Source organism: Grampus griseus (assembly GCF_964374135.1).
Source record: "Grampus griseus genome assembly, chromosome: 3".
Classification (NCBI taxonomy): domain Eukaryota; kingdom Metazoa; phylum Chordata; class Mammalia; order Artiodactyla; family Delphinidae; genus Grampus; species Grampus griseus.
Genome location: NC_139019.1, coordinates 56,606,546 through 56,619,179, shown reverse-complemented (window position 1 = coordinate 56,619,179; position 12,634 = coordinate 56,606,546). Strand labels below are relative to the sequence as shown.

At 35.8% G+C, this 12,634-nt stretch overlaps 2 protein-coding genes across 2 annotated transcripts in view; both read right to left on the bottom strand.

Moving 5' to 3' along the window:
* Positions 1-5,121, bottom strand: part of LOC309819825 (transportin-1-like) — a gene marked incomplete at its 5' end in the record, with an annotated part of 42,575 nt that extends 37,454 nt beyond the window's left edge. Inside the window, 3 exons of the mRNA XM_082650292.1 lie at positions 123-241; positions 2,375-2,497; positions 5,080-5,121. Coding sequence (XP_082506418.1) covers positions 123-241; positions 2,375-2,497; positions 5,080-5,121 — 284 coding nt within the window. The remainder of the gene's footprint in view (positions 1-122; positions 242-2,374; positions 2,498-5,079) is intronic.
* Positions 5,122-6,952: 1,831 nt separating this feature from the next.
* The window catches only part of LOC309819559 (transportin-1-like), a gene marked incomplete at its 3' end in the record, with an annotated part of 46,284 nt that continues 40,602 nt past the window's right edge, over positions 6,953-12,634 (bottom strand). The window contains exons 4-6 of the mRNA XM_082649834.1: positions 12,320-12,469; positions 9,048-9,154; positions 6,953-7,108 (exon numbers count right to left, since the gene is read on the bottom strand). Of these exons, the coding sequence (XP_082505960.1) occupies positions 6,953-7,108; positions 9,048-9,154; positions 12,320-12,469 (413 nt within the window). The remainder of the gene's footprint in view (positions 7,109-9,047; positions 9,155-12,319; positions 12,470-12,634) is intronic.

Sequence of the window (12,634 nt, the reverse complement as noted above, 5' to 3'; positions counted from 1 at the left end):
AATTAAGTCTGACTTCTTTAGAACTTCATTACCTGATGGCATAAGAATGTAACCTAAAAATATGAAAATGAGGAATCACTGCTAAATTTAACAAGGGAGTATCTGTAAGAAGGAACACTTACTTGGGAAGATGCCTCATGAGTACATCTTTGCATATTGGCTGCTCAGCCAAAGTGAGCCAAAATTCGCAGGCTTCTAAAGCCACATTTTCATCTTGATCTTGGGTCCTCTGCAGCATGTACTGTAAACAAAGGAGGCTTAGTATTAATCAGTTTAAATCATACAATTAAAATAAAACTAATCTAATTTCAGCAAGTTAACGGTCCTTTACTATGGGTCTTGCACTTTTACAGTGGTTCTCGACTTAGGCTTTGGATTTTTTAAAAAAAGCTTCCTAATCAATTCTGAAAAGCAGCCAAACTTAAGCACTACTGCTTTAGAATGTTGCCTAATGTAAAGTGTCCAATTCATATTTATCTGCTTCTATATAGGCGTATATTGTTTCATGAAACCACTGAGATTTTTAAAAAGTATTAATATTCAAACACTGTCTTCATAGATGCATCAAAATAAAAAACACCATTAAACTGTTCATAAAATGGACAATCATTTTTATAACATAACCACCCAAGCTGTCTTATAATTACAATTACCCCTTGAACAGTGAGGTTGGCATGCCAACCCTCCAAGCAGTCAAAAATCCACCTGTAACTTATAGCCAACCTTCTATATATACGGTTCCTCTGTATCCAGTTCCTCATCTGCAGATTCAACCAATCTTGGGTTGTGTAGTACTGCAGTACATATTTAGTAAAAAGAAATCTGGGAATGAGTAGACCCATGAAGTTCAAACCTGTGTTGTTCAAGGGTCAACTGTATATACTTCCACATATTTAAAAAGATATATAGATATTATACAATTACAAAAATTAATTTTTTTTTAATTTGGAAAAAAGTAGTGGCATTTGTCAACTATATAATTTCTATTTGCCAATAAAATAGGTTTATCATGTCCTTCATGTCCTTTGAACATACCAAGCCAAATTCACTCTTAAGTTGGAGGTACATTTCTGATCTCCAAATCTATCCAAATCTACCCTTCTTTTAAAAATCTAACATACCGGGAATTCCCTGCAGCCCAGTGGTTAGGACTTGGCGCTCTCACTGCCAGGGCCCTGGGCTCGATCCCTGGTCAGGAAACTAAGATTCCGCAAGGTGCACAGCGTGGCCACCCCCCCCCCAAAAAAAACCTTACATGCAAAAACAAAATAAACATAATCAAAGGCATGAATTCCCAATGTACCTGGGACTGAATCTGGGGTCAAGTGATGAATTCTTGAATGAAACATCTCACACATCAAAATACAGCAACACAACTGCTGTGACAGGCTAGCCCCTACCATGTTCTACTACTATGCTGGGTATTGCTGAAGAAAGAACTGTAGCCTTGTAAATTAGGTTCCCCAGCTGTGACGTGGCAAATGATTATATGTCTTTCTTAACTTTCTGGTTAACCCCAAACTCTCACTAAACTCTCAACCAACCTCACCTGATTCTTCTAAACACTTTACAGAGAGAATATCTTTATCAGAGGGAAAGTAATTTATCCCCATCTTTTGCTTCTACATATCCGTATCACTACAACTACCTTTCCTAATGTTTTAGAAAGGGAGTTACTGAACATCATGAATGCTAGCCTTCTTCTAACTGGTCTTAGATGCCATCCTTTAAGTACAACTATATTCAGCAATATGAAAACTAGGTATGACTGTAGCAATAATGAGTATTGCCCAACAAATTACTTTGTCCTAATAATAATTATGTTATTATGTATTCCTTCCTTTAATTACAACTATCTGTGCTCAACATACTTACAATATCCTAGTAAAATTATTTTAATCACGTAAGGACTGAAAGAGAGCCTTTTAAAATCTAAATGGTCTGCTAGAACTCACTATAATGGTTACGTATTTTCTATTCAGAAATTGTTACCACTGTTACCATAAATCAAAAGTTGATCAGATCAATTTACCAGTTAACGGGTCAAAAACAAACTCTTTTAAGTATTATAGTTTTATTAGCCTAACCCATATCAAATAAATACAAATAACCTAAATATTTCTTAGTTACACTGGTTAAAAGCTATCTACTCCTTTAAACAACATTCGCCTCTATAACATCTTATATCTCATGAAAGAAAGATCGCCATAAAGATAATTTTTAACTTTAAGATGATAACTAATTTTTATAGTCCCCCCCCCGCAACAAATGTGACAAATAAATTGGAAGACAGTGGCTTCACACTACACGTTTTGTGCCCAAGATTTTTCTTGAGGGGAAGATGAGGAGAAAGCCTTTAAACTGCTTGTATTACCTCAACTATATTATGCATGTGAGGAAGCAGGCGATCCATTCGAACTTCAAGCAACATCACAAGTGCCCGGCACACATTTTTCCGTACCTCTGGTTCTTCATCACCAGCCAATGCAAAGAGATTCTATTGCACAAGAAATATTTTCTTCTAGTTAAGTATTCCAACATACTAGAAAGATTTATACATAACAACCAATAATCTGCAAGGTGGCAACATTTAAAGAAACCCTAAGAAGATACTGTACAGATAAAGGCTTATGAATTAACTGGCCCTACTAATACTTTATAGCATTAGATTATAAAGTAAGACAGACGCAGGATGATAACTGCCAAAAACTAGGATTTTGGTAAATGATCTAAAGCCATTTTTCGGAGTATGAGTGGTTGCATCTTGAAGTAATCTTTAGTTTATGAGAATAAAACCATGTCACTAGGACATAGGAGCATTCACCCAGATCACCCAGAATTAGAGATAATCATTAAAATACAGTTTGATTTACTCTTCAAAATTACTGTCTGTTAAGAGATTATTCCTACCAATACTGATTCTTAATAGGCATACATTCTATAAAAGCACCAACAATTGGGAAATATACACTGAGTTTCCAACAATGTGACCCTAAACTGCTGTCGTTCACTGAGTCAACTATTGAAAAAATGGTAATAGTAGCAATCGATCTTATGCTTTATGCTGTTAAGTTTCTCTACAAGGTTTAAAAAAAAAGTGGGAATGAACAATACTGTTTCAATTAACCTTCTCAACTCTAAGATGCTGCTACTCAATTTTACAAGTTTAGACGTTATATAACTTGCTAGCAAGTGGGGGAATCTGAATTTGGTTTTCACAAAATCATGGGTGAGTCCACACTCATTTCATTATACCAACAAGCCTCCACTAGAAAAAGCTGTCTGTTGCAGAGGTTCAAGTGGAGATGTCAGAAGAAAAAACAATTAAGCCTTCCCTATCTCACTCCTGAGGTTTTACTTTATTTACACACAACATACACACACATATTGAAAGCAGTAAAAAGAGGATTAAAATAATTAAGTAAAATCCAATGCGTCTCATTGTCTCTTCCCAGGACCACAGAAACATCTCCAGAGAGATGAACCTGAAATCATATTACAAGAAACGGGTAAGACAATGGAAAAATTTAAATATCAAATGTGACAATATGTGAAGTACTGTTGTAGTAGCATTTTTAAAACTTTCATTTCTCCAAGTCCTATCTCTACTTCTGAGGCTTTCAAAACTCTGTAGTTGCTCTTTTAATTTTATATGGTCAGAAAGAATACGGTTTTTCCAGCAGGTGCTGTGCATATAAATCCTTTGTGAAATATGATGTTCTCTTAAGTATGAATACCCAGCTTTGCCAAGGTATGTTATAGCCAAGTATTAGTAACCAATACACTTTTCATCAGTACCAGCACATGTAGCAGGCATGATTTCAGCCCCCGATAAAAACACTGGTGACTGAAGAAAACTAACCAGTTATTGATTTAGCAAATAGTTACTGAGAGCCTACCATGTGTCAGGCGCCTCCTCTGGAGGTTTACTACTCTTACAGGATGAAGAACTGGGTGAATCTTACTGGATTACCAAGTAGCACAGAAGTGTTAATATGGTATTTAACGCTAATGGAAAATATCATTAAATGTCAGGAAACGTTCTTGTTCCACTTGCTGAGTATGGACCTGTGGAATTTTTATTTTCAGAAAGAATTTATTTTATTCTAAATTATATTTCTGTATAAGATGCTGGTATGTCTATTACTGTTCTCTTTAATAAGTCACGAGAGAAGAACACTAATGTTGTTATAATTACAATAAAAACTACTACTGCTTCTAAAAATAATAGCAGTAGCTAGCATGTGGAGTGCTTACTTTGTAGCAGGCACTGTTCCAATTTATTTTTAGCCAATACCTTTTTTAACAATCCAACAAGGTAAGTCTATTATTAGCTTTATTTTATAAAAACTGAAAATACCAGTTAAATAAGGTGCCCAAGGTTAACAAGCTACTAAGCTGTGGAGCTGGGATTTGAACACAGGCAGTCTTACTCCAGACTTCTAATACTGTCCACTACCCTCTATACCAAACTAGACTGAAAACACCTTGAAGCATAAAATTTCTTTATGTATCCTTACCACCAAGCACAGTGCCTGAGTCACAGTATGTATTCAGTAAAATGTATTTAAGATGCATGTTTTCATTTCAATTTTCAAATGGCTTGAGGATTCTAATGGCTACTACTTGTAGTCTATTGGTAAAAGATGTTTAGAAGAAGCTTGTCAATTTAAGTGATGAGAAAAAAAAGACATAATTTCCCCCACTTCTTTCTTGTAATTTCCCAACAGGAATACCAGAAATATGGTCTCTGAAGGACTTTTTTTTTTTAAAGAAGAGCTGAAAAGGAATAGACTATTTAAATTTCATTTGATGAAAATAAAAGTGAAGTGCTAAAGGAACTTTAATAATCCTTTCACAATCGCTGTTATCAAGCAGAAGTTCTGAAAAGAAATTCTACTGCTTAGGATTCAATGGCCAAAAAACTATGCTCCTGTTGTCTTTCTGCTTTTATCAAAAAGTTAAAAAGTACCATTAGAAATGCTCGCTGAGCTTTAACAGCCAATTTTCCCCCCGAAACTTCTCATTTTACACTGAAAACCAATGGAAAAAGAGAAGTACTATCCTTTTAATTTATACCTTCAGATTCTTTATCAAATTAAGTTTATTCAACCTCTTCATGTTTCTAATATCACAAATGAGCTGGGAGATTTAATGTCCATATGCAATTTGAACAGTATATTGAGGTAGAAATTTTTATAATCAAGATATTAAACACAGACATACCATAATCAATGTTTGCACAAGTAGAAAACTCAGTGAGAGGAAAAGTACTTTTATTTTCAGTTAACGAGAATCACAAAGTTTATACTGTACCCAATTTTAATACTATCAGAAATAATTTAAATATTGACAGCTCATAATTATAAATTATCGTATTTATAAAATAAAACTACATGCAATGAACAGTTTCTAACCTCCTCAAAAATAAGGTGGGGTGGGGGGAGGACAAATCTTACCTCAATAAAGGAATCAATATGCAACATCAGAGCTTGAGTTCTACTGATGATAAACTGATTGACACAGGCAACAGCATGAGACCTAGAAACAAAATTCAAAATACACTAATTGAAGAAGCTCTGCTCCATTTACAGAAGACTGGCAAGAATTTAAACGTTCCTCCATAATAATATTACAGTGTATGTACAGCCACGCGTGCACATGCGCGCGCGCGCACACACACACACACACACACACACACACCCTAAAAAGAATGAGTCAAAATTCCCTATGTATTGAACATATCCTTCACATTCTTTCCGTGTTAAGTGAAAAATGCAGGTTGTGGAGCAATATGTTAACGCTACTAAGAAAGTGGAAAAGCGTCTGGAAGGACATGTTCGCTCTCAAGAGTGTGAGGTTGGATGGGGACATAATGGGAATTATTTTAGATTTTAAAATAATGGGTATGCATTCCTTCTGAAACTGAAAATGCGGACTGTTCTACAGCCTATGTGTTCTGACATACCTAATCTAATCCCATAGCAATTCTTAATGGCACTACTGTTAAAAATATACCCATAATCTAATCACTTACTACCTCCACTTCTCCTCTAGTCCAAACCATAATCTCCCATCGGGACTATGTCAAGAGGCTCTAACTGGTTTCCCAATTTCCATTATGCAAAACCCCACTACCTGTTTGACACACATATAAGATCACATAATATCCTTGTTCAGATTGCTCCAGTAGGAATCTACTTTTCCTGCCAAACGTCAAAAGGTAAATATTTTAAGCTTTGTGGGCCACCTAAGACCTCTGTGGCAGCTTTACTACACACCCACCCACTTCAACCTTTTAAACTATGGAATCATTTGTAGCTCATAAGTCACGCCTGAATTTGGCCACACGGGTCACAGCGTGCCGATTACTGGCGTAAACACGCCCCTGTAATGTGCTACTCCCTACCCCTCTAGCTTCATTTCCTACTGTGCTACAAAATCGTTTTCTTCTGTCACCCTAAAAGGTTTCTTCCTAACTCCAGGGACTTTGTACTGTTGTTCCCTCTTAAGTGATCTTGGCTTTGATCGTTCAGAAAGCCTTGCTACTTTACTTTGTTCAGGGTTTCTGCACAATTGCTGCCTGTTACAAAGAATGTGCTGCATAACACACCTGTGAATCACTACCTAACCCCTTATGCTCGCTATTTTTCCACAGTATGTGTCAACCCCGACAAGCTCTGCAACACACTGAATTTCAGCCTCACACAAAGGACTTTAAAAGCCTGACTGTTAACCATTATAAATGTAATTAACCATGCAGATGGTGGAGAAGTGTCATAGTTAACGAAAATTTCAGCAGAGTGACATTTCACAGGCTGTCATTAGAGGAGTAGATTTCAATTATCAAGTCCACCTCTATAGAACAGCCAGTTATCTTCTGCCAATCGCAAAAACACTAGGTAGTGCAAAATAAGGGAGTGGTCAGGTTCGTATCCGTTTATAAATTAATTTAATATTGGCTGTATAGATACCTTATTTTTGGACTACTGTGCTTGAAGAACTGTAAAAATTTAGGAATCATGATGTTGAGAGGACGATCTAAAACATCACTATCTAAAATCTCAGCAGAATCTTCACAAATCTTCTGAAGGGCACCAAATGCTCCCTGTAAAAGACATTTCAATGATTAGAATTAAAAATGAAGCCATTTTAAAAGCAAACTGAGGAATATTCACTAATTTGTATGGATTAATGTTCCCAGTTTGCATAAAACCTGCATTATAAAATCCATACATTTAATCATCAGCTATAAAAGAAATTTATTATACCACTGAGTTATTTAAAACCTCAGTTTAAATATAATGGTACATTTTAATTTTAGCATTAAATGTCTTAGAATTAGAATTTTGATCGTCAGGGACTGTAAATAATATCATCTAATTTAAAAACTTAACTTCTGCAGTATTCTTGCCAATTTTACGTCAACAGTAATTTTTCTCTTATTAAATACCAGTTTGTTAAAACAATGTAAAACTCTATGTTTATGCATAAGTGCATTTAACCATTGTACCACTTCTCTGTTTGAAGCACAAATGGAGGTCTTAATTATCATCAAAAAATTATTTATATGTAAACCATTCATTGACAAAAGTTGTTAAAAGGGCAGGCAATTCAATTTGGTAATTTCCCCTACAACCACTTTACAACCAAGTGGCTTACCTAGAGAGCTCCTGTATATAATATCTAACCTACCAGTTACCTCAACCACCTACTTTACTCTGCTTATAATTCTATCAGCAGCATCTTGGGACTTATTCTCTACACTACAGGTTAATTTAAGAATCCTGTATGACTTAGTAGCTCCACAATTTCATGATTATCAGTTTAAACTTTTTATTCTTGGAAAGTGCTTGCTTAAAATTTTGGCTTCCTTTTATGTTATCATTATACCAAAGCACTATTTAAATTTTAATCAACTGTTACCTGATGGCTAAATATTATTATTTTAGTTTTTCTGTAACCTTCCAAGGCATTACTAGAAAATGTATATATGAGAATGCAAGGTTGTTTTCTTTTTCTTTGAGGGAGGGAGAAGAGTGACTTTTTAAGATTCCTTTTTGCTAGCTTTCCCTCTCCCTGGTCCTCTCTTCCCCAAGTCAGATCTGACAACAAAATGTTAAGTCAAAAAGACCACCTGATTCCTTTTTATTAGGTTATTTTTGTACCTGCCCTGCCTCCAAGCCTTGCTCTTTTTTGAGAGGGAGATAAGTCACTGCCTTAAGAGAGGCAAAACACCTAAAATGATTTCTATTTAAAACAGATTTCTATCCAAACTGGAAGCCTGCTAATGAAAGAAATGGTTAAGGTACTCATTAAGAAATTATAGGAAAAAAATCCATACAGATTCCCTTTCATTTCCCCAAATGGAAAGGTTGTTACTCATTTGATCAGTGGCAAACAAGAGATTATAATTAATATATAATTAAAACGATACTACAGGGCTTCCCTGGTGGCGCAGTGGTTGAGAGTCCGCCTGCCGATGCAGGGGACATGGGTTTGTGCTCCGGTCCGGGAAGATCCCACATGCCGCGGAGCGGCTGGGCCCGTGAGCCATGGCCGCTGAGCCTGTGCTCCGCAACGGGAGAGGCCCGTGTACCGCAAACAAACAAACAAAAAACTATACTACATATACCTCAGACATACCATACAACAAGAGGCACAAAAACAACTTAGAGACACTGAAAATGTACCCACAGTCTGGGAATTTGGTAAATTTAATTAAGTCCATCTTCAAAAAATACTACTTCACCTGATTAAGCTTGACAATTGCTCTGCTGATTACATATACACACACACACAAGAATAGTTTTAAAATACAAAAAACAGAAGATATTTCCTTGTAGGAAATATAGTAAAGAGGTTTTATAACTTAACGGTCTTTAAACAGTAAGATACACGATCACTAACAGAAAACAAAAAGGTAACTTTAGGCTTCTAAGTTTTGAAGTTATATGTTTCAGAGGAATTATTTTTTCTCAATATTACTAATAAACATGAAAAGAAAAATAGAAAAGAAAAATTATATATGAAGCAAAAATCCTTACTTCACAAGTGTTGTAATCTTCAGAATCCAACAGGCTACAGAGTTTTGGTAAGAGGTCAGGCCAATTCTGCAATTCTCCCTTGGAGGCTATAGTTGTAATCAAAATACCTTGAAAGAAAACACACCCCTTTAGGAAATCTGCCTGCATTATGTTAGATACTGCCTTGTGAACCACCACAAGCCAATGTGAGTGCTCACGTTTGCACGTGCGCGCGCGCACACACACACACACACACACACACATACAGTTTAAATGTTCCAAATCAGTGTACGACTTGCAAACCATGTCAACAGTAACATTCACCACGGATCACTGTATCACCACAGTACATCTGTGGAAACTCCAACATAAATCAGATCCATTTCTAATCCTGCTTGCCAACACTTCACCCTCTTTGTATTTTTTTTCCCCCTTTGTATTTTTAACAAGTACCTGTACAAAAGACTACAACCTGCTCTTCTCCAACAATAGGTCTACTAATTAAAATTACCCCTATTTTATAAAAATTATATACAAAAGAGTAGAAAGAAATACACCAAAATGTTATTAGCAGCACTTATCACTGGGTGATGAGTATGAGTCTGTTAGATCAAATAAAAACACATAAAAGAGGTAAGAACAGCTCTCTGACTTAACCTAGGATCAAAGCCATGACTCAAGGCAGGGAGAGAAAAAGTAGATGAGCCATTAGCCCAGAACATTCCAAGGATGAATCACTGGCAAAGTGATCTTGGATCATGGAGGCTACTGGCACAGGATGACTGATCATGTCACTCTGACTGGATTATTTCAACTGTGCTATGTGGCTTAGCTGTAATAGCTAAGGATCATGCAAATACAGAAATATGTATGTAACACAAAAATTTTGTGTATTTTCTCTGCCTTAGTAAATTTAGTATTAGTAACATAATGTAATATGCCTGGTGATTACAGATCTTTTAGCACCTTAATTAAGAGTATAAACAGTAGGCAAATAATATGTAATTCAAAATACTCTATTTTTTACTCTGTAAAAAAAATTTAAAAGAAGAGAAAAAGTTCTCTCTTCATAGTTATTTTGAGAATTCAGTGAGATAGGCACACAAAATGCCAGGCATATAGTAAATACTCAATAATTATTATTGAACAGCAAATTCTACTGTCTGTGTATATAAATTCTCTTTAAGTTTTCCATTGTTAGTTTTGAGAAGGTTGCTCCCAATGGTAAAGAGTTAAAAAATGTAAAGAGTAAAGTTGTTAGCCAAGATTTACTCTCCACTAAAAAAATTAAATTACATGGTAAGGGTCTTAAAATGATAGCATTTTTAAGATATAACCCGTACAATTAAGTGGCCTTCTGGTAAGATCAAAAAGCAGCGAGACTAATAGATCTGTTCCTTCTTGCCATGTATTCTTTCCTGAAGTTAAAACATGAAAGAATTGAGGGAAAGAGAAATTTCTGGATCTGCCTAAAGGAAACCAAACATGTCTTAAAACAAGCAATAATAAAAATTAAACACAAACTAAAACTTGGTACTAAGAGTCTGCTGACATTCATGACTTCTGCTGAGAGAATATTAAAGAATGTTGACAGACTGACAAATTCAAATTAATTTGGCCCCATATAATCTCATCCACTCTCAAAAAATATTCTAATGCCAACGCAGTTGCAAAAAGTGAAAAATTGTAATTCTCAGTGTTTCAACAAAGATGGGAGTGAAAACTGATGTGCTTGGCAATACCTATTAAAATTTTAAATGTTTAAAAAACACACTCTGACCCAGTAATACCACTTCTACGAATGAATTCTATAGAAACTTTCTCACCTGTGTATGAAATACATAAAAGGATGTTCACTGAAATAATAAAATTACAAACCATACATTCTTTAACAAGAAGAAACAATTTTACAACTCTCTAATTGATTACCAGTCACTGAAATGTGGTCCTTCCCAATACACTTCCTTGGCAAGATTTACCATATGTACTGTTAAGATTAAAAAAATTTTAAGAAGACTGGTATACACTGGTACACCATCCATTTTACCACTGTCAAGAGTCTGGTAGAAAATCAGGAGTATATGAGGGTCCATGAGAATAACCTAGGGAGACCCTTTCCTCAAATTATAAATGCCCTCTACATATCCTATTTAAAAATCAGCGTTGGGCTTCCCTGGTGGCGCAGTGGTTGAGAGTCCGCCTGCCGATGTAGGGGACACGGGTTCGTGCCCCGGTCCGGGAAGATCCCACATGCCGCGGAGCAGCTGGGCCCGTGAGCCATGGCCGATGGGCCTGCGCGTCCGGAGCCTGTGCTCCACAACGGGAGAGGCCACAACAGTGAGAGGCCCGCGTACCGCAAAAACAAAACAAAACAAAACAAAAAAATCAGCGTTAATAATGGCAATATTTAATATTTGGAGGGAAGTTACAGAGCCTCTGCTTTGTGAATAAGAGATGAACTGGGGACTTTTCAAACCTACCATGAGACAAAATATACAAAGGCAGAGAACTTTTAATGAAAATGACTGGAGGTTCTTAACTGAATTCCACTTAACCAACCTGCCAGAGGAACAGAAGCTTTCCAGGTCCTTGTGAAACATAGCTGCTGAAACCCCATGGCATATGGAATCTACCCATTGGTGGGCTATTGTGCAGTACATGTCTATTTCCACTTCTACCAGATGATGTGTGTGCTTACCCACAGTCAGTTGTATTGGCTCCCAAACCTACTTATTCCAGTTACTATGAACTAAGCATTTTAACAGTCTTTCATAAAATGGTAGAAAGTTGTTCTTTCACTAAAAACAAGTTGAACACTGAAAAAGACTCAAAAATTACTGTAATTAGGTACAGACAAGGCAAATATGAATTAAAAACAAGGGGGGGATATAGTGAAAATCTAAGGTCCTGCACGGAAGATGTTTTACAAAGAAGTTTTTCTTCACATGTAAAAGAAAGTGAAATTGGAAATTATACCCCATGTATGACACAAGGAAGACATTAAGACATTAAGACATTAATTAAGGAACCCACAGAAAAAACAGCAGTCCTAGATGAATATCACTTGTTAATGCCCCACTGTAACCAACTTTGATTAAGCAACTACTAGTGAACCTGGTCTCACTGGATTAAGAGAGCTTTTAGTAACATTATTTCAAAAGCAGCAATGAAAAATTTTCCCCATCACAATTCAACATGAAATGGATGATAAAAATTCCAATGGAAATGGTCTGCCGTATCAGAAACCAATCCAGTTAAAAACACAATAAGCAAAATTGTGACAGATTACTTACCTACAGTAGCTCTAATCAAAGGAGAGGAGTCACCGATATTGTTTAAACATTCACTCTTAATAAAGTCTGTTACACCATTTGGGAAGTTCTGAAAGTGTGCTTTCACGTTATTCTTCAAAATTAGACCACTCAAAGATCTTGTGGGTTCATCTGTAACAAAGTAACAACAGCACTGAGTTTTAAAGTAGTTTTCATTTCAAAATATACCAAGAACGGTAACTTTAAAAATGTATTCAGAAACTGATTGTAACATTTCATTAATTTGCTATAACCAGGAAAAAAAATACCATAAATGATTATCCAAGGATTAGCTCC